At 47.3% G+C, this 27842-nt stretch overlaps 1 protein-coding gene across 1 annotated transcript; it reads right to left on the reverse strand.

Moving 5' to 3' along the window:
* Positions 1–430: 430 nt before the first annotated feature.
* Positions 431–24373, reverse strand: ZDHHC5 (zinc finger DHHC-type palmitoyltransferase 5). The gene is made up of 12 exons (XM_027045019.2): positions 24077–24373; positions 19568–20784; positions 11704–11825; positions 8151–8308; positions 6968–7140; positions 6710–6812; positions 6018–6109; positions 5445–5577; positions 4712–4835; positions 4149–4261; positions 2606–3465; positions 431–1776 (listed from the first exon to the last, which is right to left on the reverse strand). The coding sequence occupies exons 2-12, from the start codon at positions 19669–19671 to the stop codon at positions 1611–1613; spliced, it is 2148 nt and encodes a 715-aa protein (XP_026900820.1). The 5' UTR covers positions 19672–20784; positions 24077–24373; the 3' UTR covers positions 431–1610.
* Between the last annotated feature and the right edge of the window lie 3469 nt (positions 24374–27842).

Genomic DNA, 27842 nt, shown 5'->3' on the forward strand with positions numbered 1-27842 from the left:
GCTTCTGACAAACAGAAGAGACAAAGTGAGATACCAAATTAAAGTGCCAGCCATATCCATCCAGTCAGTCCGCCTCTAACAGGCTTTTTCATCCCTCGATCATCCACTGTCTCACCTTTGGCTACATCCAAAAAGGGCTTTACTTTCCAGAGACAAAATTCTGTATTAAAGAACTGTGGCAGTCAAGATTCTCTAAGCTTTGAAATGACCACGAGTTTTGACGGTCACAAAAGACTTTTCAGGAATTTTTAAATTAAATCACCAAAATAAAAACAGGACCTGTCCTGTAACGTTTCAAGTAGTTATTTTCACTATAATCCTGCCTAAAGGTGAGCCAGGACAAGAGAAGCTTATGAAGTTTTCTTTGTAACTTCCCACCAGAGACCATTCACCCTGCCTTAACCAGACAAAATAACACAAGTCAGGGGGAGCTGGTTAGATCAGGATTTCTTTTTATTCCTTGTTGGTTTAAAATGGCTAATCAGAATAAAAAATAAAAGGGCCTCTGTCTAGAGGCTGGGGTCTCCCCTATTTAGAGGTTAGAACCCAGATACCCCCACTACCCAGCACCATACTGAGGTGGGCGGAGGGGTAACCCCCAAGGGACAATCGGAGGGGCCTAGGCCTGCCGCTCCTTCTCTCTATCCCATTTTTGGCATGTGATGAAAAATATTGCTTTTTGGATTCATCTCTCCCGGCCTTGGATTTAAAAATAATGTTAACTGTGTGAGTTGGGGGAAGGCTCTGAGGGGACTAAAGGAGCCCACCCTAATCCCTCTCCCCCAAGAAGCAGGGGGGATTATCCAATATTGTTTCTGGAGTTCAGCCAAGCTTGTTTCCTGATCTCCCCACCACCACCAAAGTCATGGGGCTGTGACCCCTTTCCTGGGGAAACTAAGTGCCAGTGAGCCTAGAAAACTAACTCTCCTCTCCAAGTCCTTCCCTCCTCTGACCAAGACCCCAGACTCGCCTCTCCCCCAGATGTCTTTCCTGATCACTATGCACCAACAACAGGGGGTGCTGTTTCCTTAGTGGGTAACTGGGACAAGAGAGGGAACCACTGGAAAAGGAAGACTTCGATGGATGTCCCCACTTCTTTCCTGCTGGTCTGAGGAATGGGAAGAGTACGATACCCCTCCTACATATCCCTCCCTCATTTTCCCATCCCAGGATAGATATAGAATTTCTTTGATATTTATAATATATATATATGTATATATATATATATATATGTACACACACACCTGGTAACGCAGAGAGGAAAAAAATAGAATCCGTAACAATAATAAAAAAAATTATTTCTGGTTTAAAAATGATCTGGTTCCCTCCAGGGCGAGCAATTGCACAAATGTCCACTGAGTCTGGTCCAGGGGTTAAGGAAGGGAAGGTCTTAAAAGGTGAAGGGGATTGCTACCCCAGTCTCAGGGCCCCAACTCTCCCAACTCCCCAACCCCACTGCATTTTATAAAACGCTCCTCATCCTCTTGGAATCGGTGGTTCAAAAAAATGTCCATGCAGGGGAGGGGAGCCCCTTGAGGAAAGGAAGGTGGCCACCTGGGGCCCTTTGGTGTAGGCGCAGAGGCGTGGGGCGGAAGGGAGGTGCTGAAGGCTCACACGGAAATCTCATAGGTGGTACCACCCACCCCTGACACCTTCTTGACTCCACCCCTTGTGGGGCTGCTGAGCGGAGGCTGGCCTGGGCCAGGGGAGGCAGAGCCTATACTCTTGGGCTGCCCGTTGGATTTGCTGTAGGCGGTCTTGAGCTGTACTTCATCTCTAGGAAGGAAAAAAGATAGGTGTCATCAGAACTGGGACACGAAACACAGAAAAGGGAGACTGTTTTAAAAATTACTAGAACAGGGGAGCCTGGGTTAAGGGCCCGACCCTTGATTTTTTTTAAGTTTATTTATTTATTTATTTTGATGGGGGCAGGGGGCAGGGAGAGAGGGAAAGAGAGACTCCCAAGCAGGCTCCACACTGTCAGCACAGAGCCCGATGTGGGGCTCGAACCCAAGAACCGTGAGATCATGACCTGAGCTGTAACCAAGAGTTGGATGCTTAACCCACTGAGCCACCTAGGCACCCCCTGACTCTTGATTTTGGCTCAGGTCATGATCTCACGGTTCACAGGCTCTAGGTCCGTGCTTAGGATTTTCTCTCCCTCTTCTTCCCCACTCGAGCTCTCTCTCTCTCTCTCTCTCTCTCAAAATGAATAAGCTTAAAAAAAAAGTTATGAGAACTGATGTGCTTTTCTACATGCATACTTTCTTACCCAAACATTCCCACCTATTTTATTGCCCTGCTTAACACAAACCTGATGCCCTATCTCCCCTATTTATTCCTTCTCTCCAACAGCGGCTACCTGAAATACTTGCTCTCAGGCAAATAAATACATTTGGGGAAGACAGGATGAAGATAAAAGTATTGCTCTTTAGGCTTTTAACAGGAATAGCCCATGCAGGCAGCTGGAGAGAGTGAGCAAAATGAGCGATCTACAAGCAGGCGCCTCTGAGTCCACCTGCACACAAGTGAAGTCATGACACCTTATGTAGGCCCCGAGGCGAACTTTAAAATCCACTGAGGGTCAGGAAGGACTCATACTTACTTGGGGGTCAGTAATGGCTGCAAGGCTACTTCCTCTGCCTCGGAGACACCAGGTGGGGCTTTTTGGCTGCTGTAAGACATAGATCGGCCCAGGTACGGGGCAGTTGGGCCTGGTTCAGGGGACCCTAGTCCCCGGCCCCTTAGCCCATCTGGCTTGCCAAAACGGGGGGCAGCTGGGCGTCCCAGTGGAGTCTTAACCAAGGGTGATCTCTTCGAATCATCTGAGGAGGAACTAGTACGAGGGGCATGGCCTGAGCCCGGCGTTGACTGAATGCCTGAGTCCCCCAAGCCTGGTTCTTCCTCACGGCCCGGGAGTGGGGGTGACTGGCGTAGCAGCTTCTCTCGTTCCTGGAGGGAGGCCACAATATGGCGCGACAGATTGTCGTACCGGACTGGCGAGGGCTCTCGGTGCGTTGGACCAGTTGGCACCAGACGTGGGTGCCTCTCGGCTTCCCGCTGCTGGGCCAGCCGGGCTGACAGGAAGGGAGAGGTGTAGCCTAAAGGTGGGTCTGGCTCAGGCCCTGCCTGCACGGACTCAAAATCAGGGCTGTCAGAAGGAGTGAGCAGGCTGTCATAGGACAGGCTTCCGTTGCGTGTCTGGTTGGCCAGGCTCTTATAGGAGGTGGAGGTTGTGCCCTCTGAACGAATGGACTGCAACTGGCCCAGCTCAAAGCCAGTGCCCTGGGCCGACTTGAGGCTGGAGGAGCGTGAGCCACTGGACAGTGGATCGAAGTGAAAGCTTTTGCCGAAGGTGGGAGAACGGAAGCTCTCTGGCTCCAAGCTGGGCTCCGAGCGGTAGCTGGGATGGCGGCTGCTCTCCGCAATCGAGGTTGGCTCCTTCAAGCTGTCCCCACGGCTCAACTGAGGGAGAAAATAAAGCGTGCTCTTAGCGCTCCTCCTCTTGTGACAGATCCTAGGCCCAAGAGCCTAGGCCCAAGAGTCAGTCAGAAACAGTATTTGTCATGTGCCGCCAGTATGCTCAGAACTTTTACACGCATCATCTTGTTCAACGCCTAAAGCACACCTATGAGTTGGAACAAGTATCTCATTTTAAGATGCAAAAAATGAGGGACACCTGGGTGGCTCAGGTGGTTAAACCTCCGACTCAATTTTGGCTCAGGTTGTGAGCCCAGGGTCATGGGATCGAGCCCGGGGTCGGGCTCGGCACTGAGGGTGGAGCGTGCCTAAAATTCCCTCTCCCTGGCTCACGCGCACTCTCTAAAATAAATAATTTTATTTCATTTATAAGTTATCTAAAATAAAACAACAAATATATGAAATAAGATACAGAAAACGAGGCTCAGAGAGGTCAGGTAACTTGCCCACGATGGGTGCTGAACTCAGATGCGGTGCTATCATCAGTGCTTTTATCTAGTCTGCTACGTTGCCCCCTCTTTGAAGGACATGCTGTCAAGGAGACTCAAGCCCATTAATGCCAACAATTGGTAAAATGTCTTCGGTTTCTTCCTTCCCTTCTCCGATATTCTTTTTCCCAGAACAGCTGACCTACATCAGAGCCTTACTTCTCACAGAGTACTGAGTACCTTGGCGCTGGAGGAATGAGGCATGGCGGCTGACGTACTGCTGCTACTGTAGCCCGGCCGGTACTTGTACATGGTGGGTGTGGGAGGGCTGTCCTTGCCCAAGAGGCTGCTATCTGCGGGAAAAAAGGCCCGGGGACACCGCTTTACAAGCCATTCTCTTAATGTGGCCAGCGCTCCTTGAAGGACGGAGGGAGAACAAGGTACGAACAGATACACCCGGCAACAGAAAAGTCCCAGGAACGTGACTTTGCTGCAGCCGAGACTAAAGACTCATACCGGCCCAGAACCCAGAGACAGAATGCACCAAAGAGGTCTAGGAGGTTCTTTGGTCTATCTGAAGGCCGACAGTACCCCCACCTCCCCCGCCCCCACCCAACAACAAAAGTTCAGTTCACTGCAAACAGCTAAGTGGCATCCCCTTTCTCCTGTCCTGGCTGTCCAAAGAAGCGGCCCGAGGCCCACCTGTTGGGTGTTCTCAGCCACCCAACCTTGGCTCCCCGCCCTTGGCTGCCCGTCTTCTCCACAGCATACAGTAACCTTCTCACGTCTGCCACTGCTCTTACCCTCATTAGTAGCCAGGCTGAGGTGTGTTCGTAGCCCCGTGTAACGGCTCAGGTCCGGCTTAGGAGGAGGTGGGGGTTCGGCATCTGCAGACTGGCTCTCCGTTATCTCCAAGCTTCCCTTAGACTGGATAAACGAGGGAAAATCAGATTTGGAGAACTGGGTGTAAGGGCAGCTCCAAGGATTAATTAAACCAGTACAAGAGGGGCGCCGGGGCGCCAATTATGTATTTCTAAACTGGGACTAGAAGACAAGGGACAAGAGCCATTTGGGGGATGACAACGGATAAAGAAAAGTCTTCAACAAGGTTTAATTCTGTCACTTATTTGTTCATTTCCACCAAATATTTGTTGAGCTCCTACCATCTGGAAGCTGCTACATTAAGTCCTATGAAGACATGGAAATGAATGGACTCAAATTCTACCGTCAGTGAACCCACAATCTAATGGAAAAAAGAAGATATGTACTTAACTAGTTCTTTAAAAGATTTTCTTTCATTTATTTATTTTAAGTAAACTCTCTACTCTCAGTGTGGGGCTCGAACTCATCACCCCAAGGTCAAGAGTTGCATGCTCTACCAGCTGAGCCAGCCTGGCACCCCTGTACTTAAGTAATTTTTAGCACAAGTCAGAGAGTGATAAATACCGTTAAGAGTAATGTCAACCAAAATCAAGTTTCCATCTCTTTGCCATGCAAGTCCCCAAGTTACCTACTTTACTTCCCTAAATTCCTCACCTTGCTTCTCCTCAGCTCTCCCTGGATACCATTGTCCATGATCTTCACAGTTATCTGCCCATCTGACACTTCTGGTCGAAGGAAGGGAGGTCTGATAACAATCGTCTTCTCTTTCTTTGGTCTTCCCAAGTACCTGAGTGTCAAGAGCGAGACGGCTTTCATTCACTCATTCTAAAATATCTATTGGTTGCCTACCTTGTATTAAGCATTTTTACAAATACAAGCACGGTCTCACCAAGGCAGCAAAAAGCTTAGCACTGAACTGATTTCTTAGATGCCATGAAGAACTGCACCACGACTAGGCCTCTGGGCAGATACCTAGATCAAGCCTCTCTGCAATAAATCTCACCCTGAACTCTCAAAGGAGAGTAACCATAATACCTGAGGAATGTCAACTGAATTCAGAAGGTCCACTAAAGGATGCCATTTCTCTCCCTTGTAGGCACTTCCCATTCTAAGAGAACCCTCCCTAACTGGCAGTCTCCCACCCAACCCCCCGCCCCCAGACTAGAACAAGCCCAAAGACAAAAGCTTTGACCAAGAATGAACACTAGACCAGAGGGGTGGGTGTACCTGGGTGCTGGGGAACTGCAGAGCACACGGCTGACATTGTTACAGCAGCCATTGGTGAAGGGATTCACACCTCCTCGGAATTTACCCGTAACCTAGAAGGAGCAAAAAAGGGCCCTATCAGTCAGACGATGGGACCTTGATCCCCAAAGGCCAAAACAAATCAATTATTGTGCACCCACCATTTGGGAGATAAAAAATGAGTAAAACACAGTCCTGCCGTCAAGAAGCTTCTACTTGTCATGGCTAAGAATGCGGACTCCAGAATCAGGGTCTTCAGTTCAAATCCTACATCTACTTCGTGGTAGCTACTTGACCGTAGGCCCAGTGTTCTCATGTGAAATGGGGATACGCAGATAATATACACGTAAGCAAGTAAGGTCACTGCTATTACGTGCATGGAAATAAGTGTTTTCCTTTAAGCAGCTCTAGAAGCTTTCTGAGCACTGGCCTAGGTCTATTAGTGTTTCCATCAGCTCAGAATTCAAACTGTCCAGTATATGAGTGAGCATTCTGCAAATGGTTGTTAACTGAGAATGGCTCTGTGCTCATGCCTGCATGAGGAGCGTGGACACTGCATCACAGAAAGTACCCATCAAGCAGCCATCTACGGAAGCACTCCACTCCGCTCCTACTGGAGGGCTAAGACTCCCGCGTCCAGCTCTACAGAGGTTTCCCAGCCCTTCTCCCCGTACCTGCTCATTGGTTGTGCGTCCCCTGGCCACCAGCACCACATGAAATCCCGTGAGGCCAGCTACAGGGATGAAGAATAAGCCAGCCACACACATCACTGCCATTCTAAAGCCAAAGAATCAAGGAGAACAGAGCGGCTCGATCCCACCATCCCCGGCCCCTGCAATAGCCATGTGACCTTTGACCCGCGCCACCACAGCACTCAGCTTTCCTCCTCCTCCCCCCTCCCCAGCCCGAAACCCATAGGCCTTGAAGGATACGTGACAGCCGTGCGGACCCCTGAGAGTTCCTCCATGTGGTAGAGGACGTAAAGGAGGCCAAAGCCAAACACACCCATAATGTGTGCTGTCAGGGAAAGGAGGAAGAGGAAGAAATAACGGTAGTTCCGGCGACCAATACAGTTGTTCACCCAGGGGCAGTGATGATCAAATTCCTAGGGGCAAAAAGAGAAAGACTGAGAAGCGTCCTTGGACCATAGCCCTAAATCGCTTCTGTCAACAGCAGGAACAAATGTCAGAACTGAAGTTTTACTTTCAGTAATACGTGATCAAGTTCACCGTTCAGCTGCAAAATTAACAACAGGCTCATGCAGTTTATCTTGTTCTATCAAGCTGTAAGGAAGACCTCCCAGAAGCTGATCAAAGTTTATCCAATGTGACCAAAGAACTCCAAAAGGGATGAATATCAGAGGCTTTGCAAAAACATCAAGATTCACGAGAAGAGAGGCCTGGAAGGAAAATCTGGCAGACCACTGCTTCCAGCTAAGTAAAAACTGATTGGAAAAAAAGGGTTTAAAAATAAAAGACGAGGGCTGCAGCAGTTCAAGCAGGAAGAGAAATATAGCTGTAAAGTCTGAATGCAACGGACTGCATGATGTAGTAGATGCAAGAAGTAACACAAAGCCAGGACCAATAACCAAAAAGATGAGTCAAGGGACAGAAGGCTAGGGCTATGAATCCTGGTGTCGGGAAAGCCCATTCCCATTTGGGGTCCCTCCTATAACAGACAAATAGTTATGCTTTCTACCTCTCGGGCGGACAGCCTTTTTTTTTTTTTTCAATGTTAATTCATCTTTTGAGAGAAAGAGAGAGAAAAACAGAACACAAATTGGGGAGGGGCAGAGTGTGAGGGAGACACAGAACCCGAAGCAGGCTCTGGGCTCTGAGCTGTCGGCACAGAGCCTGACACAGGGCTGGAACTCACCAACCACAAGATCATGACCTGAGCTAAAGTCGGACCCTTAACCGACTGAGCCACCCAGGCGCCCCTCGCGTGTACATCACTGGTAACACTTTTTGACAGAGCTTCCATACGGCCCAGACCGTTAGCCAGGGCTGTATTTCATCCATGGCCCAGAATCCAGAGGATTCAATTCTTCTTCCAAGGGCGGGAAGAAGAGAACTCAGAGTAGGCACCCAGGCCGACCCCACTCAGGGTGCTTACCTCCACACAATTGTCACAGACACTGCAGTGGGAACAGCGGGGAGGACGGTAGAAACGGCAAGTGGCGCACCATTTCATGCGCACTTGGATGCCCTTAATCTCCACCGTTTTGTAAAGGGGAGCTCGGAAGTCATCTTCCTTGTCTTCATCCTCCTCAGCTGCAAGAGAGGAATAATCAATTAAAAACAACGGTGCCAGGACTGGACTCGGCACGAGGGATGCAGTGATATGTAAGTATGGCCTCTGCCTTCAAGGAATTCGGTCTAATGGGTAAGAGAGAACAGGAACTAGTAACTAAAACCGTGAGATCAGCTCTGTACCCAATGCAACGGGAACATGGTGGGAAATGAGGTTCGGGAGAATATGACTCAGAGGTAGCTCTGACATGGGTATGCTGACACTTGGTTTACATATTACGAATTACATTTTTGAGGAAATAATTTACATATCAAAGCACATACACAAAGAGTCGGCATAATAGTTCAACATCTATACGTGAAAACTACAGCAATCCAAGAGAGGAACTAACAGCAAGCTTTTTTTCCACGCACAAACCCCTTCCCCAAAAGAGTTTCCCCTATTCTATTAATCTCCTGTATATTTCAGTATTGTTTGCTGGCTCAAGACACTCTCCTTACCTGAATGCCCTTTCAATTTTCAACTATCAGAAACTCACGATCCTACTTCAAAACTGAAAGTACATTATTTGCCTTCTCATCTGCTGTGTACAATTTTTATTTTTTATTATGAATCTAGAAAAAATACATGTGGGAAGGAAACATTAAATAAACGAAGGAGCAGGGATTAAAAATTAAGTTTCCAACTTTTACTGATCTGGGGAAGTGTTTACAATACAGATAGGTAAAAAAATGCAAGGTAAAGAACTGTACAAACAAAAAGATCGTTTTGAAAACAGACACAAAAACACATACACGTTTGCTACAGATAAGTGGTACATATAAATGTTATATACATAAATCCTCAAAACACTGAAGGGAAATATAAATAGTAGTTATCTTTGGGCTGTGTAATTACAGGTCATATATTTCTTTTTTATGCTTCCTGCATAATAAATACTCACTACTTATTAAGGTCTTTTAGAAAAAGTTTCCTCTTGGGGTGCCTGGGTGGCTCAGTCGGTTAAGCATCCGACTTTGGCTCAGGTCATGATCTCACAGTTCGTGAGTTCGAGCCCTGCATCTGGCTCTGTGCTGACAGCTCAGAGGCTGGAGCCTGCTTCGGAGCCAGTGTCTCCCTCTCTCTGCCCCTCCCCTGCTCGCTGCCTCCCTCTCTCTAAAAAATAAACAAACATTAAAAAAACAGATAAAAAATAAAACAAGCTTCCTTTTAAAGGAAAAAAATTAAAATGCTACTTATTTTGAAATTTCTGATCTTTCCACACCCATCATCTATCAGAAACAAGCGCTTTCTCTTCTTAAAACACCACACGGTTCTTTAGTTACTCTTAGACCTTAGCACACAGTACAGGACATTTATTCACATAAACGTCATCCCTATTTGTCCTTCCACACTGAGCTATTTGAAAGCAAGAACCTTTAAAAAAAAAAAAAAAAGTCATCCCAAATGACCACGATAATGCCTTCCATATTAGATCAATAAATATTTAATATATGAACATTAAAGGCTCATTAAAACAGTCCTCTTTGGCTTTAGGGACTCCAAGTTCCTTCGGTTCAACTAATCTTTTGAGACAGGAGTCACAAAGCACAGCGACACAGGCTTTGTGAGTGCAATGATCTCAGGAAAACCTCATCTCTCACTCTTAAAAGCTAACTTCACGTTTGACAGAAAAACTGGTTATCAGCAACAACCCTTATCGACTTCTAACTCTAATGACGGTTCCTGACTCTCACCTCCTCTCCCAGAACAGCCTGCTTCTTCTGTAAGCACAACCCTTCCAACGTGCGCAGGAAAGCACACCCTCACTCTGGAAGGCCTCTCTTCCACCATCTCCCTCGCCTCTCTGGTTCCACCTCCTCACGTGACCAGAGTGCTTCCATCTTCTCTAGCACACAAAAAAGAAAAAGGCCAAAAGCCTCTCCCTCTTTCGTAAGACATCCATCTTCTGCCTTCTCTAACTTCTTGAAAGAGTAATCCTAACATTCATGGACTCTGCTTCCTCACTGCCCATTCACTGCCTTCCAAACCATGGCAGTTTGGTTTATTATTTACCTGTATTTTTCCCACACACACATACATACCTAAACACACTATGACAAGTATTCTCGTCAAGATCACAAATTCCAACGGGCAGTTCTGAGTTTTTCATACTGGATCGAATTTCTGATACTGTGAACCATCATGAACTTCGTGAACCTTTCTTATTAGTTCCCACTCTGTGCAGTTTCTTCTCCTACTAACCTTCTTACTCAGTCCCTCTTCAGTGGCCCCTCCTCCTCCTCTGCTCATTAAAATGTCAATGCTGGTCAGATCTGACCTTGGGTCTTTCCTTACCTTGTACTTTCTCTAGACAACCTTACTCCCGTTGCTTCAAACACCACATGGCTGAAGCCTATGAGACCCAGGTCTGTGACCAAACTGCCAGCTGGCTGACTATACCTGAATGACCCATAACTATCTCAAGTTCAACATGTCTAATGGGCTGTCTTCCTTCCAAACCTGTTCAACATTCCTGTAACTCATATCTTGTTTTATAAAAATCAGCATCCAACTATCTCCCAAATTAGGAACCTTGGGACGACCCTAGACAATTCCTTCACTCTCCTACTCTCCCCCAATAAGCAAACGGTCATGAAGAACTCTGTTGAGTCTACTGAAAAAAAGTCTATAAATCCAGCCTCAAATTCAAGTTCTCATCTAGTTTACATTATTGCAATTGCCTCCCAAAAGGTATCTGTACATTTTTATAAGATTTATTTTTGTAAAACAAAATCTGATCCCATGATTCCTCCAGTTAAAGACCTCTTGCTGTCCAAAGGAAGAAACAGCATCCATTAATTTAGCACACCAAAGTCTTTCACCATTTGGCTCTTGGTTTACCTCCTACACCGTCTGGCCCCACTGTGCACTCTGTCTGCTACCCCACTAAGCATGGCATTCGTGGCTCCTGCTGCTTCCTCAGCCGAGAACACACTTCCCTGCCATCCTCCGCTTGAAGTCTTTCCTGCCTCCTCCTCGCAGCATTTCCCCAATTTATTTGGGCAGCTCTAAATGCTCCCTTTTCTGTGCTCTCCCAGAACCCTGCCTATGCCCCCACCAGTTTACCCCATACTGTGATAACCGTCTAATCCACTGTAGATTATCATTGTGCCTACGGCTAATGCCCAGCCCACGTGCTTGAAATGAATTTCTGATGAATGAGTAACTGAAAATCAAAGAGGTGACCCAAAGTGAATCACATGACTAGAAGTTAGGACATCTATTCCAGAAGACCCCAACCCGCTTTTCGCCTTAGACTACAGAAGTATCCCAAACCCCTAGGAGTCCTAAGGCCCGGGACCAAACGTGTATGTCAAAAATCACTAATTTTCAAAGGTAGTGAGGAGGTTCCAAGAGGAGAGAGAGATCTTACCTCGAGGGAAAATCCCTGGGTCCATGAAGGTGGCCATGCTGAAGTTGGCCAGCACAAAGAGAAAAACAACGGCATTGTAGATGGGCACTGCAGGTGACACGTAGAGGCTGAGTCCTGGACAGCTGTACGGATAATAAAGAAAATGAGGGGATGCTCCACCACTCTGGACACCAATCATGCAGCCCCACAGCTAGAAATCTTGCGTGTGCCACCTCTACGGTCTCAAATTATCTTTATCCTTCTCAACAAGTACGTCTAGTTTCCCACAGAAACACTCATTGTAGATCAAGGTACAAGACTCAGAATCTCTCCTACTGTAATCCCTTGTACTGAGACCTGTGTTCTTCAGATTCATTCCTCCCCGGTGAATCTTTCCATGTTTCAGAACCTGTCCTCACCTCCTTTTAGCCAGGCACAAGAGCTGGGACCAAGTATGTAACTGACACCAGCCACATTCCCTTCTCGAGCAGCCTCAGGCTGCTGGATCTCAGCCATGCCCCACTGACCTGCACATTGGCACAAAGCATGGGATACCACCTGCCTCTCTGGCTCCCCTTCCCTCTTCCCAGCTGGCTTTGAACCACTCTCAACTGCCTAAAGTTTCTTCCCTGCATCAGAGAGTTTTATTCAACTAAAAGCTAGTTCTCAAGGGAGGCAGGGGGACCACACACAGAAAAGACTAGCCATCAAGACACAGAACTAGACCTCTTGAGGCCTATAAGTGAAGTAGAAGAGTGGCAGGGCCGGGGGTGGGGGAGAGCAGGTATCAGAACAAATCAGCCCTGAATTCTATAGGAAAAAGAAACTAGCCAAACATATCCAATATTCCAAGGGTCCAAACCAAAAGATATGCTTTAGGTTAACTTTTCTTTGACAGAAGACAAGAAGAAAAGGGTGCCCTAGTCCAGGGCTACGCGCCGTTTCTGTGAGGACAGGAGTCTGAGTAGGAACGCCATAAGACCTCTTCCTTTCTCTGGGAGCTGGAAGTTTCAGAACATCTGATGCGCTGGTTGTTTTGTCAGTACTATCAAGTGCCCTCTCTCCTATCTCAGCTCAGGAAGAACTTCCCCTTACAAGACAGTGGCTAAGTACCCTAATCTGCTTTGTGGCTGAGAACTTAATCTCCAGAATGAGGACAGCATCTGTCCTTGTCCCCTTTATCTAGACCAGCCAGAAGGAAAAGGGAGAATTCACTGAAAGAAAGGAAGAAGGGGCCAGGAGAACAAGACAGCAAATGAGTCGGGAGAATTAATCCACAGCAGCCCTGGATTCTGCTGACAGAGGAGCTCTATCTCCATCAAATCAAAATGCACAGCCCTGAACAAATCAGGACAATTTTCAGGAATTGAGCTCTCCAATCAGAAATAAACTAATAAGAGCCAAAACTGATGGTCACAAAGCATCTCACAAGTCTTGACCACCTCCAACTATTTATTCAAATTCCATTTAGCCATTCATTAAAACCAAAAAATGTAAGTCAATGTTTATTGCGTGCTAGGCTTTTTACATAGTAAATATCAATTAACTCTTTGCTTCTCTTGGCGGGTCAGCACATAACTGGGAAACAAAATAACGAAGCAAGGCGCAGGCCCTGATTTCAAGGGAAAACAGACCCTCCGTCACAGCTCTCGTCTTACTCCAGCCACGTCTCCCACGGAAGCCTCATCCCGTGGCAGTTCTCTGGCTCAGAAAAGATGTCCCCGTACTCTGGCAGGGTTTGGGGTGAATACAAGCAAGAAGAGGCCTTACACAGCCCCACCCAAAGCCTGACCTCCTAGGCTCCTTAGGAGGGAGGGAGAGAAACTGAAAACCAGTCATCCAGGTCAGAGCCCCTCCCTAGCACTTAGCTGTCGCTTCGATTTCCGCCAGGGGAAGAGGAGAAGGGGTGACTCACTGGACTCCTACAGCCTGGGAAGATAATTAGAAGGGGAAAAAGAAATGGAATCCTTAGAACACAGAGGTGCCCATGATTTAAAAGTCTCATTCCTAGAATGGACAACTGTAGCCACTGTGGCCTCTTGAGCTTCCGACAAACTACAGGTTCCTCAATCCCTGAGGGAAACTAAGGTGAAGGAGGAGGAGATGTCAGCCCCTCCAAGGCCCAGATGGCCGTCTTTCTGACCCCATTCCTTCTTCAGTTTCTCCATTTCCAAGTGAAGAAAATCACCCAGTTTTTCTTGGGTGTGCTGCCAACCACCACCCCTGGATAGTTGACGTCACCCCTACGACCTTCTTTTTCCCCTCCAAAGACTTTAAGAGTAACCTCTACACCCAACGTGGGGCTCAAATGCACACCCCCAAGATCGAGAGTCGCCTGCTGTACCGACTGAGCACGCCAGGCGCCCCACTCCTGCAACTTCGTATCAACTCTTCCCGGCTGAAGTGTGTAACCCCAGAATCCAGTTCTGGTATCTGTTGCCAAAATAAAGCCCACCCCCACAGGAGCAGCAACTAGAAATGATGCAAGTAAGTCAACTTCACAGGCAGCACCTGCCCCTAGATCGAAATCCAACCCACTGCTTCCAACCTTCACACTCTAGCTGAGGGAACACCCCACCAAGGAGAGGCGTGAAGAACAGAGTCCGTTCCTGCCACATCCCATACTCTGCTTGGCTCGTGGAGAGGTTTGCAGTTGCTATAGTACTTTGCCAGATTCCTAGGTGACCACTCCAAATGGCCTGTCTGAATCTGTTGCCTTCGATGGAAGGAAGGGAGGAATGAGCTGAGGAGGAGCTGTTGGGGCTGGTCCTCAGCCTATGGCAATAATCACAGGGCTCCAAAGCCTAGGGAGTGGCCGTAGCCCAGAAGGCTGGCTGACTCACTGATGAGACTCCCAGACCTATACCAACGCAGGAAGAACAGGTTCTTCTGCCCACCCATTCAGTACTCCTGTTTTCAGGGAGAGTGGGTTTCATTACCTACACTCCCCAGGGCACCTGGCTGGCTCAGATGGAAAAGCATGCGACTCTTGATCTCAGGGTCGTGAGTTCGAGTCCCGCACTGAGCATGGAGATTACTTTAAAAAATAAATAAAATTAAAAACAAAAAACAAAAAACCCCACACTTCTGAAAATCTGTTTCCAAGCCCTCTCTAACACTTCCCTGTTATAAAAAATGGTTAAGCTGCTGGTAAGAAAAAAGTAGGAGTCAAGGAGCTTTGGCTGCTAATCCCATCTCAATCAATGCTTTGCTATGTAGCCTTAGGTAATCTGCGAACTCCAATCGTGTTACTTCAGCTACATAATAGATATGAGAATGAAGGAGACATATCTGAAAAGATCCTGGAATTCTTTTCTAAACCAGCTGTCTTAATATTGAGCATTCACTGGATAGAAGGCATCCCCCCACACCAAAAAAAAACCCACATGATTAACAAACACCCTCATCATCAATTATCATTCCAGCCCCACCTTCATCCTTAATTCCACTTCCCCTCTGTGAGGTACTAGAAATTCAAGAACACTTAAAACAGAGGCGCTAAGCTCCTGAAGTATGCATAGGTCTATGCATTCCACCGATGCCTGGCACATAGTCTATGGCTACTGCTCCTTGTTGATGAGGCAAGGCTGGAACGAATATTCCACTTCCCGCCGCTGGGGATCCTCAAGATTCCAGGAGAAAACAATTTCTCCCCTTCTAGGTAGGTAAGTTTCTCTTAAAACACATGATTTGCGGTGTCTTTACGCACACTTTCAAGCAGCCGAGAGCAAGATGTAGGACTTGGGCACTTATTCCTGGATGTGAAAACAACGTGGGAAGTAAAAGGAACATCCACTGCTCAATTAATGCCCTAAATCACGAGGCTACTCCCACTCAAATCAGGTGCTAGCACCTCTGCAGTCAAGAAAAAAAGGACCAGAGGGAGAGGCACTGAGGTTACCCAACGCCGTGGGTAAAAGAGTTGGGAGGGGCTAGAGGCAGGAGCTGAACAGCAGAAAGCACTCTCATGGATGGGACACACCGGAAAGACCATCATGGATTTCCGGACAACCCTGACTTTTTTTCCTTCCCGCAGAGGACCCCCTGCAGCAGAGATCTTACCCCTACGCCCTCCCTCCACCTTGAGAAGTAGACACACAAAGAGACACTAGCTGACTTAACTCACAGCTCAAGGAGATTTTAGGAGAGGCAATTCAGTGGTTTATTTCAAACCTTATTGCCAGGAGTCCTAAGAAAGACTCAGGGATCCCCGAAAGAGGCAAAGAGGAGACACCAACCGGCTGGGCCTCTCCACACCAGCCTCACTTGAAGCAGAGCAGCCCCCCTCTCGTGTCTTATGCACTGGGCTTCCACGGAAGATCTCACTGGATAAAGGGTCATGGTGCTTAAATAAACTCCTCAAGGTCAACTTCTTCATTACACAAAGAATAGCTCCACAACAGTGAACAGACTTTACCAAAATTAGTCTCCTGACCCCCAAAACAGTGCTGATTCCTCTTACCTGGCACTGCCCCCCACCCTTGCAAATCACGAAAGGGGACTTAAACTAAGATAGATGAGGATCCAGACCCATTACCTTAAACACAGCATTTAGGACCTAACTGGGAGGAAGAGGGTTCCTTCATCAGACACTCTCCTTCCCAGACAGCAAAAGAGGAAAAGAATGACAACAGAATCCTCAATAACTCTCCCGCTCAGTTTTGGTACAGGGCAAACTGAGCGAATGGGAAGGAAGGGTTAGAGTTCTGAAGGGAAGGCCTCAACTGTTCTACTCAAGCTTTTCCAGGGCACAAGGTCACCCTTTGATGACCAAGCCCAGCCAATAATTTCTGCTCACAGCTTTCCCTACCTGACAGAGAAAGACGGAGGGTAAATTGTTCCTAATGAGTTCCTAAGGCTACATGCCTGCACTAATTATGTCAGCCGACTGAGAGGGACTCTCCCTCCCACTTCAGGTTCTCTAGGCCCCAAAGTCATCCTCTCTTGGGACTCAGACTGATGTAAGAACAGACAGTTACAGGCTAGTGAAGAGAACAGGAGGAGGACAGAGCAGTTACAGATTTAGGGTCCCAAATAGGAGCTGGTTCAAAGAGAGCCTTTCCCTGGGACGCCTGGTTGGCTCAGTTGGAGGAGCGCTTGACTCCTGATCTCGCGGTTGTGAGCTCAAGCCCCACGTTAGGTGTAGAGACTACTTAAAAATAAAAATTTTAAAAACAAAAACGAGTCTTCCTCTGGTCTATCTGAAACCAGAAATTCTTTTTTAGGTTGTAAATAGTTTCAAACAGGGAGGTTCTCCAAAGAATTGAACCTTAAAAGAGATAGAAGCCACGGGGGAACAGTTTTTGAGAACAGCAGCAGCTCAGCCCAGACCTACACCTACAGAGGAACCGCTACGGTCAGATGAAAAGGAAAAGATGATAATTTCACAGGTACCAAGAGGTAGGTGATAAAGAGAAATAGGGTGTTTGTCTCCATGGGGAAGAAACAAGCCCAGAAACTGGTCCTGAGGAAACTGCCAAGGGAGACTCCAGCTAGGACAAGGCTCTTCTTCGAACTCTGGATTGGAGGCAGTCATTCCAAAGTCCATACTGTCCAAAATTCTTTTTCCTGGGGCTGAGACACCATGGAATTAGGAGGGCCCCTACTTCCAGGCACCAAGGAATGAGAAAGTAGGTTAAATAGCTTCAACTATCAGTTGAGAAAATGCCTATGTCAGGACAACTCTTTGTGGCGAAACTGGTAGAACCAGCCAAGCACTTTAATGGCTCCAGATTAACAAAATAAGAATGGGGCTTCTGCCTGCCCTATCTCAGGAATAGGTGGGTTAGAAGAAAGAAACCGCTCTGTGAGTCCCTTCAATTTCTTAGCTGCCCCAAGGCTGTGCCTTTTGAAGGAAAACAGACCCTCCCGAATTAAGCAGGCCTAAAGGTGTCAACCTGGTTTTATAATCTATCCCTCCTGACACAGCACCGCAACTGCCACAAGGATATACACATCCCTTGGTTAAAATGCTGATTCAAGGGGAGCCCGGCTGGCTCAGTCAGCAGAGCAGGAGACTCTTGATCTTAAGGTTCTGAGTTCCAGCCCCATGTTGGATGTAGAGATTATGTCAAAATTTTAAAATCTTAAAAAAAAAAATGCTGATTCTACTTGCTGGCCGTAATAGCAGAAACCAAAACAAGTCTAACTGAAGACTCACACCTCCTTCTCGATAATCAATGCACGAAGGACAGAACACTGGGGGTGCCTGGGTGGCTCAGTCGGTTCAGCATCTGACTCCTGGTCAGGAGATGCTGCTCAGGAGATCAAGCCCCGCATCGGGCTCTGTGCTGACAGCATGGAGCCTGCTTGGGAATTTTTCTCCCTCTCTTTCTGCCCCTCCCTGGCTCACACACATTCTCTCTCTCAAAAGGAATAAACTTAAAAAAAAAATAAAATAAAATAAAAAAGGACAATACTGAACATGTTGAATTTAAGCAAGAGAGACAAACTATGAGAGGTAAAGCCAGAGAAGAGTAGGGCTGCTTTAGATCCTTGAGGGACTCAACAGGCATGCTCAGGCTGGAGAGCTGAGGGCCAAAGAATCCTCCAGCCTCCAGAGGAACAGGTGAAAGTTGGAAGATGCTCATACCTCAGATAAGAGATTCATTTTTTTTCCCTGTTTAAGACTCAACAGAAAAACATCATTGCTTTACTGACTCTACTAGCCAAGCAACACAAATCTTTTAGAATTCCTTTTGGCATCTGAAGCTCAACTTGGGGCAGGAGGTGGGGGGTGGTCTTCCTCCCCTCCTCGAATTTAATAACAGTTCTAGGTTTCTCCGCATAATAGTAACTGCTCCCCTCTCCCCCCACCGCCAGCAATTCCTGCTTCATTTTTCATTTAATGAGTCGAAACTGCTTTTATTCCCTATCCCGTCGAACCATCTCCTTCCTCTTGCCAGCAACCTCACACTGCTCTCAACAACACCTCACAATTAGGTCTGAGCCTCAATCTCGGCAAAGTGAACTCCCCAGAAAATCTAGCATGCTCTGATTGTTCCAAGAGCTACAGCTAGAACACTAACTCAGTGACTCAACAGTTTAAGGCTCGGAAGCCGGGTACACGTTAATTTATAAACAGGTAACAGCAAAGAGGCTGGCCAGGTGGGTAACAGCTAAAATACAGGATGAGGGAAGATCAATCAGTCTCCTCCAGCGACCGGCAGATGAACAAAGTCTGAATACCCTAAGCAGGAAACCTTTCGATGCCAACGGCTCTTCCTAATAGGACCAGGGAATGCAAGAATTACTGCCATCCCCTCAGCAGGGAGGGATGTGAAGGCAGCCCGCCAGGGCTCTTCCTAAATAAAGCCTGCCCTTTCCCAGTGGCCTTCACTTCTCCAGGCGTCGGCTCTTAAGAGTACAGAGAAAACCATCTGAGTAACACAAAAAGCCCAGCTGTCTCATTGGTATATCTTCTAAATCAATCCTGCAATTCTCCAGTATGCTCAGCTCCAGAGAGCCCGGGGAAAAGCCATTACTCTGTGAAAAACCTCTCATCTAGTCTGGTTCTTTCTCTCACAGAACTGATTGCCTGAGCTGCTTCAAGCCTCTCTGGTGGTTTCCTCCTACTTCCTTCCTAGTTCACGATCATCTCGTGATGGAGCTGGATAGGAAAACACAAAGACATCTGTGATTCCAAAGGAAGGGAAGCAATGAAAGGTAGGGGATTCAGAAGAGTACAATTCATACATAGCAAGGCTGACAGGACAGGCTTTTTCGCACTCGTCTCCCCAGGTCTCTGAGGTTTGTTTTCACCTCTATTGGACACCAAGCCACCCAGGCCTAGCAAGTAACTGGCAAAACTCCAGAGAAACCGCACCCCCCCCCCCACCTCCCACGGAATGCCCCCCCCAGATACCACCACTGGGGGAGAACTCACGTAAAGGCAAAGAAGAGGGTCGTAGCTCCCACTAAGAAGATGGCGGCTGCGGAGACTGGAACATACTTGCTGGGCTTGAATCTCTTTCCAGACTCTGCGGGCATGTTGGAGCTCTGATGGGAGGTCTGCCCTGCCGCATAGCCCAGGCCCACACAGCGGCAGAACAGACAAGAAAATGGGATGAGGGAAGCAGCGGACAACGAGAGCACAGAAGGAAACCAGGGGAAACCGAAATTGTGAAAGTATCACCCTTCCCCCTCCCAAATAAAACCAAAGGTCAAAAGATCTCAAATGAAGGAAAGCACATGGGAGGGGGAAAGGTGATTCGAAATGATGAATAACCACCTCCCCAGAACAAGGCAGAAGGAGAGATTAAGAAACACAACTCGTACAGTCTACAAAGAGGGGACAAACAGCAGGCTGTACACATGCAAATGGTTGCGGGTGGAGAACATGGGCCACCAGACAGATCGAGGAACAGCTCATGGATGGAGCAAGTCTTCCAAGGGCAAGAAGGGGAGACTGTCAGGCAGGGCAGAACACCTCGGGCAAGGCAAAAGTCTTCTGAGGAGACACTATAGCACCTCCAGGACTACCACACTCCACAAGATGTGAGGTGCCCCTCAGAGAGATGCGCCCTGTGTTTCTATTTTAATCCAAAAGGGAACCTGAGGCCCCTTCCAGTTCTGAGGAGAAGCGGTTTTCACTACGGTCCTCGTCCCTTTTAGGCAGTTTCCTCAATGCCACCACTCCCACACCTTGACTTCAGGGTCTGTAGTCCAGCAATGGTGGTTTAATTTTATTTATTTTCTCTTGATGGCTAAAGCTTGGCAGCAGCTGTTACAAGGTTGAGTTGCAAATCCTTTTCTTCGAAGGGGGAGGGAAAACAGAGAGAGAGAGAGAGAACGCGCATGCAAGCGAGCTTGTCGGTCTTCAATCTCTTCTTGTCATTCCCAAGCCCCCTAAGGGCTCCGTTTCCTATCAAGTTCATGCAAAACTAAGGAGAAACGTAAAATCCCTGAAGCCATGTTCTTCCCAACAAGCAAAAAAGATGAAGAAATCAATGCCACTCAACGATAGTTTTAAAAGGGTACTGTGGATGATGAAACCAAAGTTCCAAAGAAGTCCCTGTTTCCAGGTTAGTCAATGTCTCTGATCTTTCTTCTTCAGTCTTGGGCTTTCTAGATGCAGAATTCAACTGGGTTACAGTGATTCACCTGGGGGAAAAAAAAATACCTTTATCAGATAAATTCTTTCAGGGAATTTCTTGAAAACATCATGACTAAACCCCACAGGCTACTCTGTTTAAAAAGTGCCTTTTATGGCATAGATTTCACTTATGTGCAGGTGGGAAAGGACTCTGAATTGAGAGAACAACGGATTCACAATCTTTACTTCTTCTCAGTGCTGTTCATATTGGAAAGAAGAACATGGCTTCACTGGCCTAAGGTCATCAAAGAACTAGCTCTTATAAGGGGTGCGTCTCACCTGACACCAACGGGCAGTAACAAATATCAAGAATATCAAAATCTAAAAACATACAAGGGCACCGCGGTGAAGGGCAGTCCTAGAAAAGAGACTTCTCTTTGGAAAAAGAGAGTATTTATTGCAACAATGAAAAAAGAAGAAAGTAACCTCAAAATTAGGACAGTATGTCTCATTTCCTTTCTGTGTAGGTCTCTGTCTCTTATCTCTCTATGCTTTTTAGTTATAACCCTGAAGAGGCAGATGCTGAGTTTTTGGTCTGCTGGAATAACCCATGAAAGGACCTGGGTGAGAAATGTCCTTGAACTGAGAGGTGAGCCACTCTCTATGAGACTCCGAGTCAACCATAGGGGCTGGTCCTGTTCTTGCCAATTCAACACCTTATTCCTACACTGGCCTATCAGAAGTTCAACTGTGCCCCACATTCCCCATATGATTAAGAGTAACAATTATTTCTGTTGACGGTAGTACCCAAATAACACCAGCACTTTGGATTTTATAGGATGCTTTTCATCTAGTGATCTCAAAGCACTTAACTCACATTATCTGGTGACACAGTCCCTTACCCCACTCCATAAAATTGAAGGCTAGAGAATGCCTGAGGCCATTCTACTTAATCGCTTGAACAGTCAGGTTAAGAACCAGAGTTCACATGCCCCTTTGCCAAACCAAAGCCTTTCTACCACTTTCTCATCCACTACACTACTTGCCCAGTGACTACATTTTGGAATCTGAAGACCAAAAATTTTACTTAAGTTAGAATTTAAAAATAAAAGTTCAGGAGTGCCTGGATGGCTTAGTTGGTTAGGCATCTGACTCGTGATCTTAGCCCAGGTCTTTATCTCAAGGTAGTGAGTTCAAGCCCTGTGTGGAGCCTACTTTAAAATAACTAACTAACTAACTAAATAAATAAATAGGTAAAAAATAAAAGTTTATTTGACCGAAGCAGTCTGCTATTTCCCTTAATACCAAAGGCAGAGATTCAAATGTCAGAAGATTCAGACAGCAAGATACAAATGTGCCCTGGAATTTACCGCTTCCTCTCTTACCTGTGGTATGGAAGGCAAAGGCACCTTCCTTCAAGATTCACTGCCTCTTTCCTTAAAAAAACAGAGTTTTACAGGGCCAAACAGCAATATTAGAATACAGTGAACACTTAGAGACTATAAGAAATTGTTTAAGGCCTAAAAAAGATAAATCCCCTCTAGCTCTTGATTTTATGATTATTTAGCACTGAGTTTCTATAGGACTGAAAGCCCAACCGTCTCAATTTAGGCCTGAGTAACTTTGTAAACACTGAGAAGCAAATTCTTGGTTTGTGGGTAGTACTATTAAACTTACCCCTCAAAAGCCCAAAGATGTACAGAAGGCAGAAAGCTGCATTGCTTAAATTTTACCCGAAGTAATAGCATTTAGACACCTTACGTTATTTCAGATTGTATTTTCTGACAAGAAAAAAGTCACATGGGCTCATATTGCCACAGCAATACAGGGTCACAGGGTCATAAAAGGCCATGCAATTTGGGGAGTAACTGTGACGGGAAACAAAAGAGATCAGCATCTGAAATCTTTAGGGCACATATGTGAAAAGGGAGAAGACAAAAACTGAACAATTTACTCGGCATAATAAACACACACCAAGTCTTAACAGAAGAATGTGCTACGGGCAGTAGGGATGAGACTGCAAGGTGAGCGTGGTTCATCACAGCCAGCAGTCTGGATCCACACCAGCATGAGAAAGGTGTACAAGAATGTGTATGACACATGCAGACACAGAGTAATCTACCGAATGGAAATATGTATATGTAAAACAAACTACAGAGGGCTCGCTATAAAGGCTTAACACAAGTCGGTACCTCCTTAAAGGGGGCGAATGGGTATGGGCAGTATTACCATAACACAAGTATTATTTGTCGAAATAAAGTAATGCTAACAGGGCAATATAGTAAATCTGAACACAAAGCAACCAAGGTATCATGGAATAATCCACATGTCAAGATATTGGCTGGAGTCAAGCATTAAGTTTAATACTGGTGTTACTACATAGGAGGTACGTATGTATGGCAATACAATTCCTGTAAGCATCAGGCGGATTTTTAAAAATGGGTGATTATGAGCATTCTGAAGAGATTTGATGGAGTACAGAGAGATACTGGGACAAAAGGACAGGGATGCTAATATAAGATCAACCTAGACAAAATGGTACTAACCAGGAAGTGAAAAATCCAACGCAAATAAAAGGACCAGAATATAACACATATCTGATCCTACACCTCCTTCCATAACTTTTAAATCACTTTCTTACTTCTCGTTAAAGTGTTTTCATTTGGCCAAGTGGGTAAAACACTTTCCACCCCTTTGTCCCACAAAGAGAGACCTATAGGTAAAATATTGGCCAACACATTCGAGCTCCACTAGCAAAAAGTACAAAGTACTAAAAGCACGGAGCACCCAGCTGGTGGGGGTAGGGGGAGAAAGCGGACGGATGCGAGAGAACAGGTAACAGGATGAGGCTTGAGCCAAAATAAGTATCAGCAGAGGAGGGCAAGGGACCTGAAATGCAGGGAGGCAAAAGGGGAACAGCACCCAGTCGCCACCCTGGAGCTGGAGACGGAGAATCACCATACGGGGCAGAGCTGGCTGAGACCGAGAAGACGGAATCCGCGGCCGCAGGGCCCACCGAGGCTGCGGGAGACGGCAGAGCCCGGGGGCGCAGGACCGGGGGCGGAAGGGGCGGCGGCCGGGCGCCAGGCGCGCAGGGACCAGGGTCCCGGGCCAGGACCGGGCGGCCGGGCACTAACCCGTCCAGAGCCCCGGCGGCCGCGGATCCCCGGCCTCTACTCGTCGTCCGTTTCCGGGGCCCACGGGTCCCGCTGCAGTTGGATGACCCGGCCCGGAGCAGGAATGGGGCCTCAAACCACCTCCCCCCTTTCTCGGTCCCCCTTCCCTAGAGGTCACTCTCCCCTCCCACCTCCCTGGCCCGGCACTTCCGGTTCCGCAGGGGCCGGTGTCCCCGGTACTCACCCCCGGCGCGGTTCCCGTCACCGCCGCCGTCGTTGTCGCCGCCGCCTCCCGGCAGTGCCGTCCGGCCTCTGAGAGGCCGCGCGCGGCCCCCGCACGCTCCACGCCCGCCCTGCTACGCGCGCTCCCGCTCGGCGACGCTCCTCTTCGAGCCGGCGCGCGGCCGTTGCCCTCAGTGCCGGGTCTCGAGCCCTCCCAGCGTTCCCATTGGCTCCCCGTCCCGGGCGCGCGCGACGTCTCGCGCGGGGCACGTTTTTCTCATTCATGCGGCTCGCGCCGCCGCGCCCGCCCCCGCTCACTCTCCCATTCACCCATAGCCCCCACCCCCACTCCGCTCCAGGGCGTGCGCGCGAACCCGGCGACCGCGGCGACCTCGCGGCCTGATTGGCTGCAGGAGCACGGCGCCGTACACACGCGAGAGAACGAGCGCGCGCGCGCAGGGCCGTCGGGTTCCGCAGACGACTGGGAGAGAAGGATTGGCGTACTGCGGAGTCGGAAATGGGGAAATGTCCGGGAAAGTCTTTTTCCTGCTTCCCATAGGCTAGCCCCACAGTATCCAGGAAGAAATCCTTGGAAGTAAAAATAATTACATGTGTGTGCTGGAAATACTCAAAAGCAAGGACCTAGCCTCTCTCATTCTCTAGAACCCCTCCAAGGAAGTGTGGTACGACCCAGACAGGCTTCCTGTGTAACCAATCGCCAGTCGGCCCCGCGGTTCTCGCCTTTCAGCCCCTTCGTGCATTGGCTAACCCCTTGGAGACGAAATAGCTCCCACCCAGCCAACCACCTCCATTTTTTTTTTTTTTTTTTGGATGGCGAAAACTTTATTTAAAGCAATCTTAACGGAGGAGTCCTCGGTCGAGCGAGCTCCCTAGTGCCAGCAGAATCCCGGGATAATGGAATGGTCTGGATGGGGCTCGCGCACGGTGGGGGCTCCTGGACTAGAAGAGTCGTGTGGGGCGAAGCTCCTGCCCGAGGCCCCGGAGGAAGAGGAAGGAGAGGGGCGCGTCTTGCAGCGTCCGTGGTGCCGACGGTGGCAGGAGGCGCAGGGAGCGAGCGCCTTGTGAGACGGTGGCAGCCCCCCTGAGTGCCAGAGGGCTCTGGGCTTCATTTCCTTAGTTTCTCACTGCGGCACAGGGGATGGGCGCCCGCTTCCCTAACTTTGCCCAGTCCGGGAATGCAGGCTGGAGGACGGCTGTCAGCCCTGGCGAGCTGCTGGCCGACCGCGAGGATCACAGTGCCACACTTTGCCCTAATTAGCCCTACACAGCTGTGAACCCAAGAGGAAGGCCAGGTGTTGTTCTCTCCTCATTTAGCTCAAGGCCATTTCTCTTTTGAAAGCAGCTCTGGCTATTACATAACCAAAGTGTTCCAGCAGCCACTTCTCTGAAATCAAGGTTCTTCACCTGTAAAGTGTGATTCTAAATCCTGCGGTGTGTCCTCGGGTTTGGTGTCAAATGTTTCTGGTTTAACTGTGGTCTGATACTTTAGTACTAGGCAGCAAGACAAAGGACAAAGGTTTTCTGGGATCTAGTCTAGCTCCTCTGACATGGCGTATATAATCAGGTTCTAGTTCATTCTTTAAAACAAAAAAATTAACGTTCATTTATTTTTGAAGGGGAGAGAGACAGAGTACGAGCGGGGAAGGGGCAGAGAGAGAGGGAGACACAAAATCTGAAGCAGGCTCCAGGCTCTGAGCTGTCAGAACAGAGCCCCATGCAGGGCTGGAACTCATGAGCCCGGAGATCATGACCTGAGCAGAGGTCAGATGCTTAGCGGACTGAGCCACCCAGGCGCCCCAATTCATCCCAATTCAGGATTTCAGTCCATTTACTGCAACACACTATAGAATTCTTTTACTGGCAGTGTGTACTAGAAAATGAAAGCCCCCCCCCCCCTTTTTTGATAAAAAATGAAATCTTGATAACATTTTAGACCATATAAAAGGCAAAGCTAAGGTATTATTGGAGACACAGTATTTCTTTTATTTATAGAGGCTTTTCTATCTGTAAATCAGGTTAATTTGTTTCTTTAGGAAATCATATTTCACTTTTCGACTGCATATTTTTGATTTTAAGACTTCATTTCCCCAAATTCACAAATCGGGCGTCTTTCTTTTCCTACTTTCAACAGTCTAATAACCTGTCAGTTGTCTTGTCTTTTAGCTACAGACACTACCAAATGAAAATAAAAATTTCATCTTCCACCAACCAACCACACAGCTAAAACTCCCCTAGGACACTTGACTACTAGATGCCAGCCTCTTAGCCGGAGGAGCAATAATGGTGGCATAATCATTATCCCAAGATTTAGATGAGATTCCATTTTCTTGTCCCGTTTGTTTTAGGATCATGCAAGATATTTCCTGGAAAGGATGTTTAATAGAGCATAAGGTTTATAGTACCAGCCACTTCTGAAAACTACTGCACAGTAAAATCTAGGCTAAAACAATGAGGTATCCACACCACCCAAACTTCAAATAAATTAATTTGCTATGTAGATCATATAACACCTTATAGTTTTTGTCTAATGTATAGTTTTCCAGTCCTTTACATCTTCTCATGCTGATAGACGGCAAACGACAAGGTCAATTTTACTTCATCTTACTGGTAAACAGGCAGGGGCGCTTGGGTGGCTCAGTTAGTTAAGTCTCAGACTCTTGGTTTGGGCTCAGGTTGTGATCTCACTTGGTTAGTGAGATGGAGCCCTACATCGGGCTCTTCGCTGAAAGTGCGGTGCCTGCTTGGGATTCTTTCTCTCCCTCTCTCTCTCTGCTCCTCCCACACTCTCTCTCAAAACAAATAAACTTAAAAAAAAAAAAAAAAACACAGACAAAAACAAACTGCTACCCTTGGATTTAGGCACAGAGACGAATGCCCTTTCAGTACCAAAACCACCAACGATCTTTTATTTTTGTAGTAATCTCTATACCCAACCTTAGGCTTGAACTCACGACGCCGAGATCAAGAGTCACATGTTCTTCTGACTGAGCCAGCCAAGCACCCCACCCTCTTTATGTTTAAATCCTGCTGCCTTCCCACCTGTCCTTGTGAGAGGTCTCTGCTTATGTTAAAGCACTTTCTCCCCTTGTGCTCTGGATCTCACCCCCTTCACTCCTACATTTTCTTCTGAATTTCTCCTTTGACCTTGTATTTGAAACACAGAAAAAAATAGAATGGTGTCAAGAAGATTCCCATACCAATCATTAAATTCTCTCCCTCTAGTCTGTTGATATGCTGTGTCACCCTATCTTAAAAAAAACTAACAAACCCTCCCTTAATCCTACATCCAGCCCCCTCTTAGCAAAGCTTCGTGAAAGAGTTGTCTATAGATGTTATCTTTACTTCTTCAGTTCATATTATTTTTTTCAATAATATATATATTTCAATAGGACTTTTATCTCCACCATTCCAAAACTACACTCATAAGGTCAATACTGACCTCCATGCTTTCAGATCCATAGCCAAGTCTCCTTTGCTAGCTCCCGTTACACTTTGCCTCTTATATTTGGGTGCCCTGAAAGTCCATCTCTATCTTCTGATTTCCATTTATACAGTTCCTAAAGAATTTTATCCAATACTACTGCCTTAAAAGACTTTTACAAGCCAACAGCTCCCATAAACCTTCAGCCCTAACTTTCCCAAACCTTCCAGATTCTTTCTTTTTTCTACCTGTCCGCACAGCATCTCCATATGGATGACTAGTAGACAGCTGACACTTAATATTGCTAAAGTAGGACTCTTGATGTTCTCTCCTCCTTCCATGAATT

This window comes from Acinonyx jubatus, chromosome D1 (genome assembly GCF_027475565.1).
Source record: "Acinonyx jubatus isolate Ajub_Pintada_27869175 chromosome D1, VMU_Ajub_asm_v1.0, whole genome shotgun sequence".
Taxonomy (NCBI): domain Eukaryota; kingdom Metazoa; phylum Chordata; class Mammalia; order Carnivora; family Felidae; genus Acinonyx; species Acinonyx jubatus.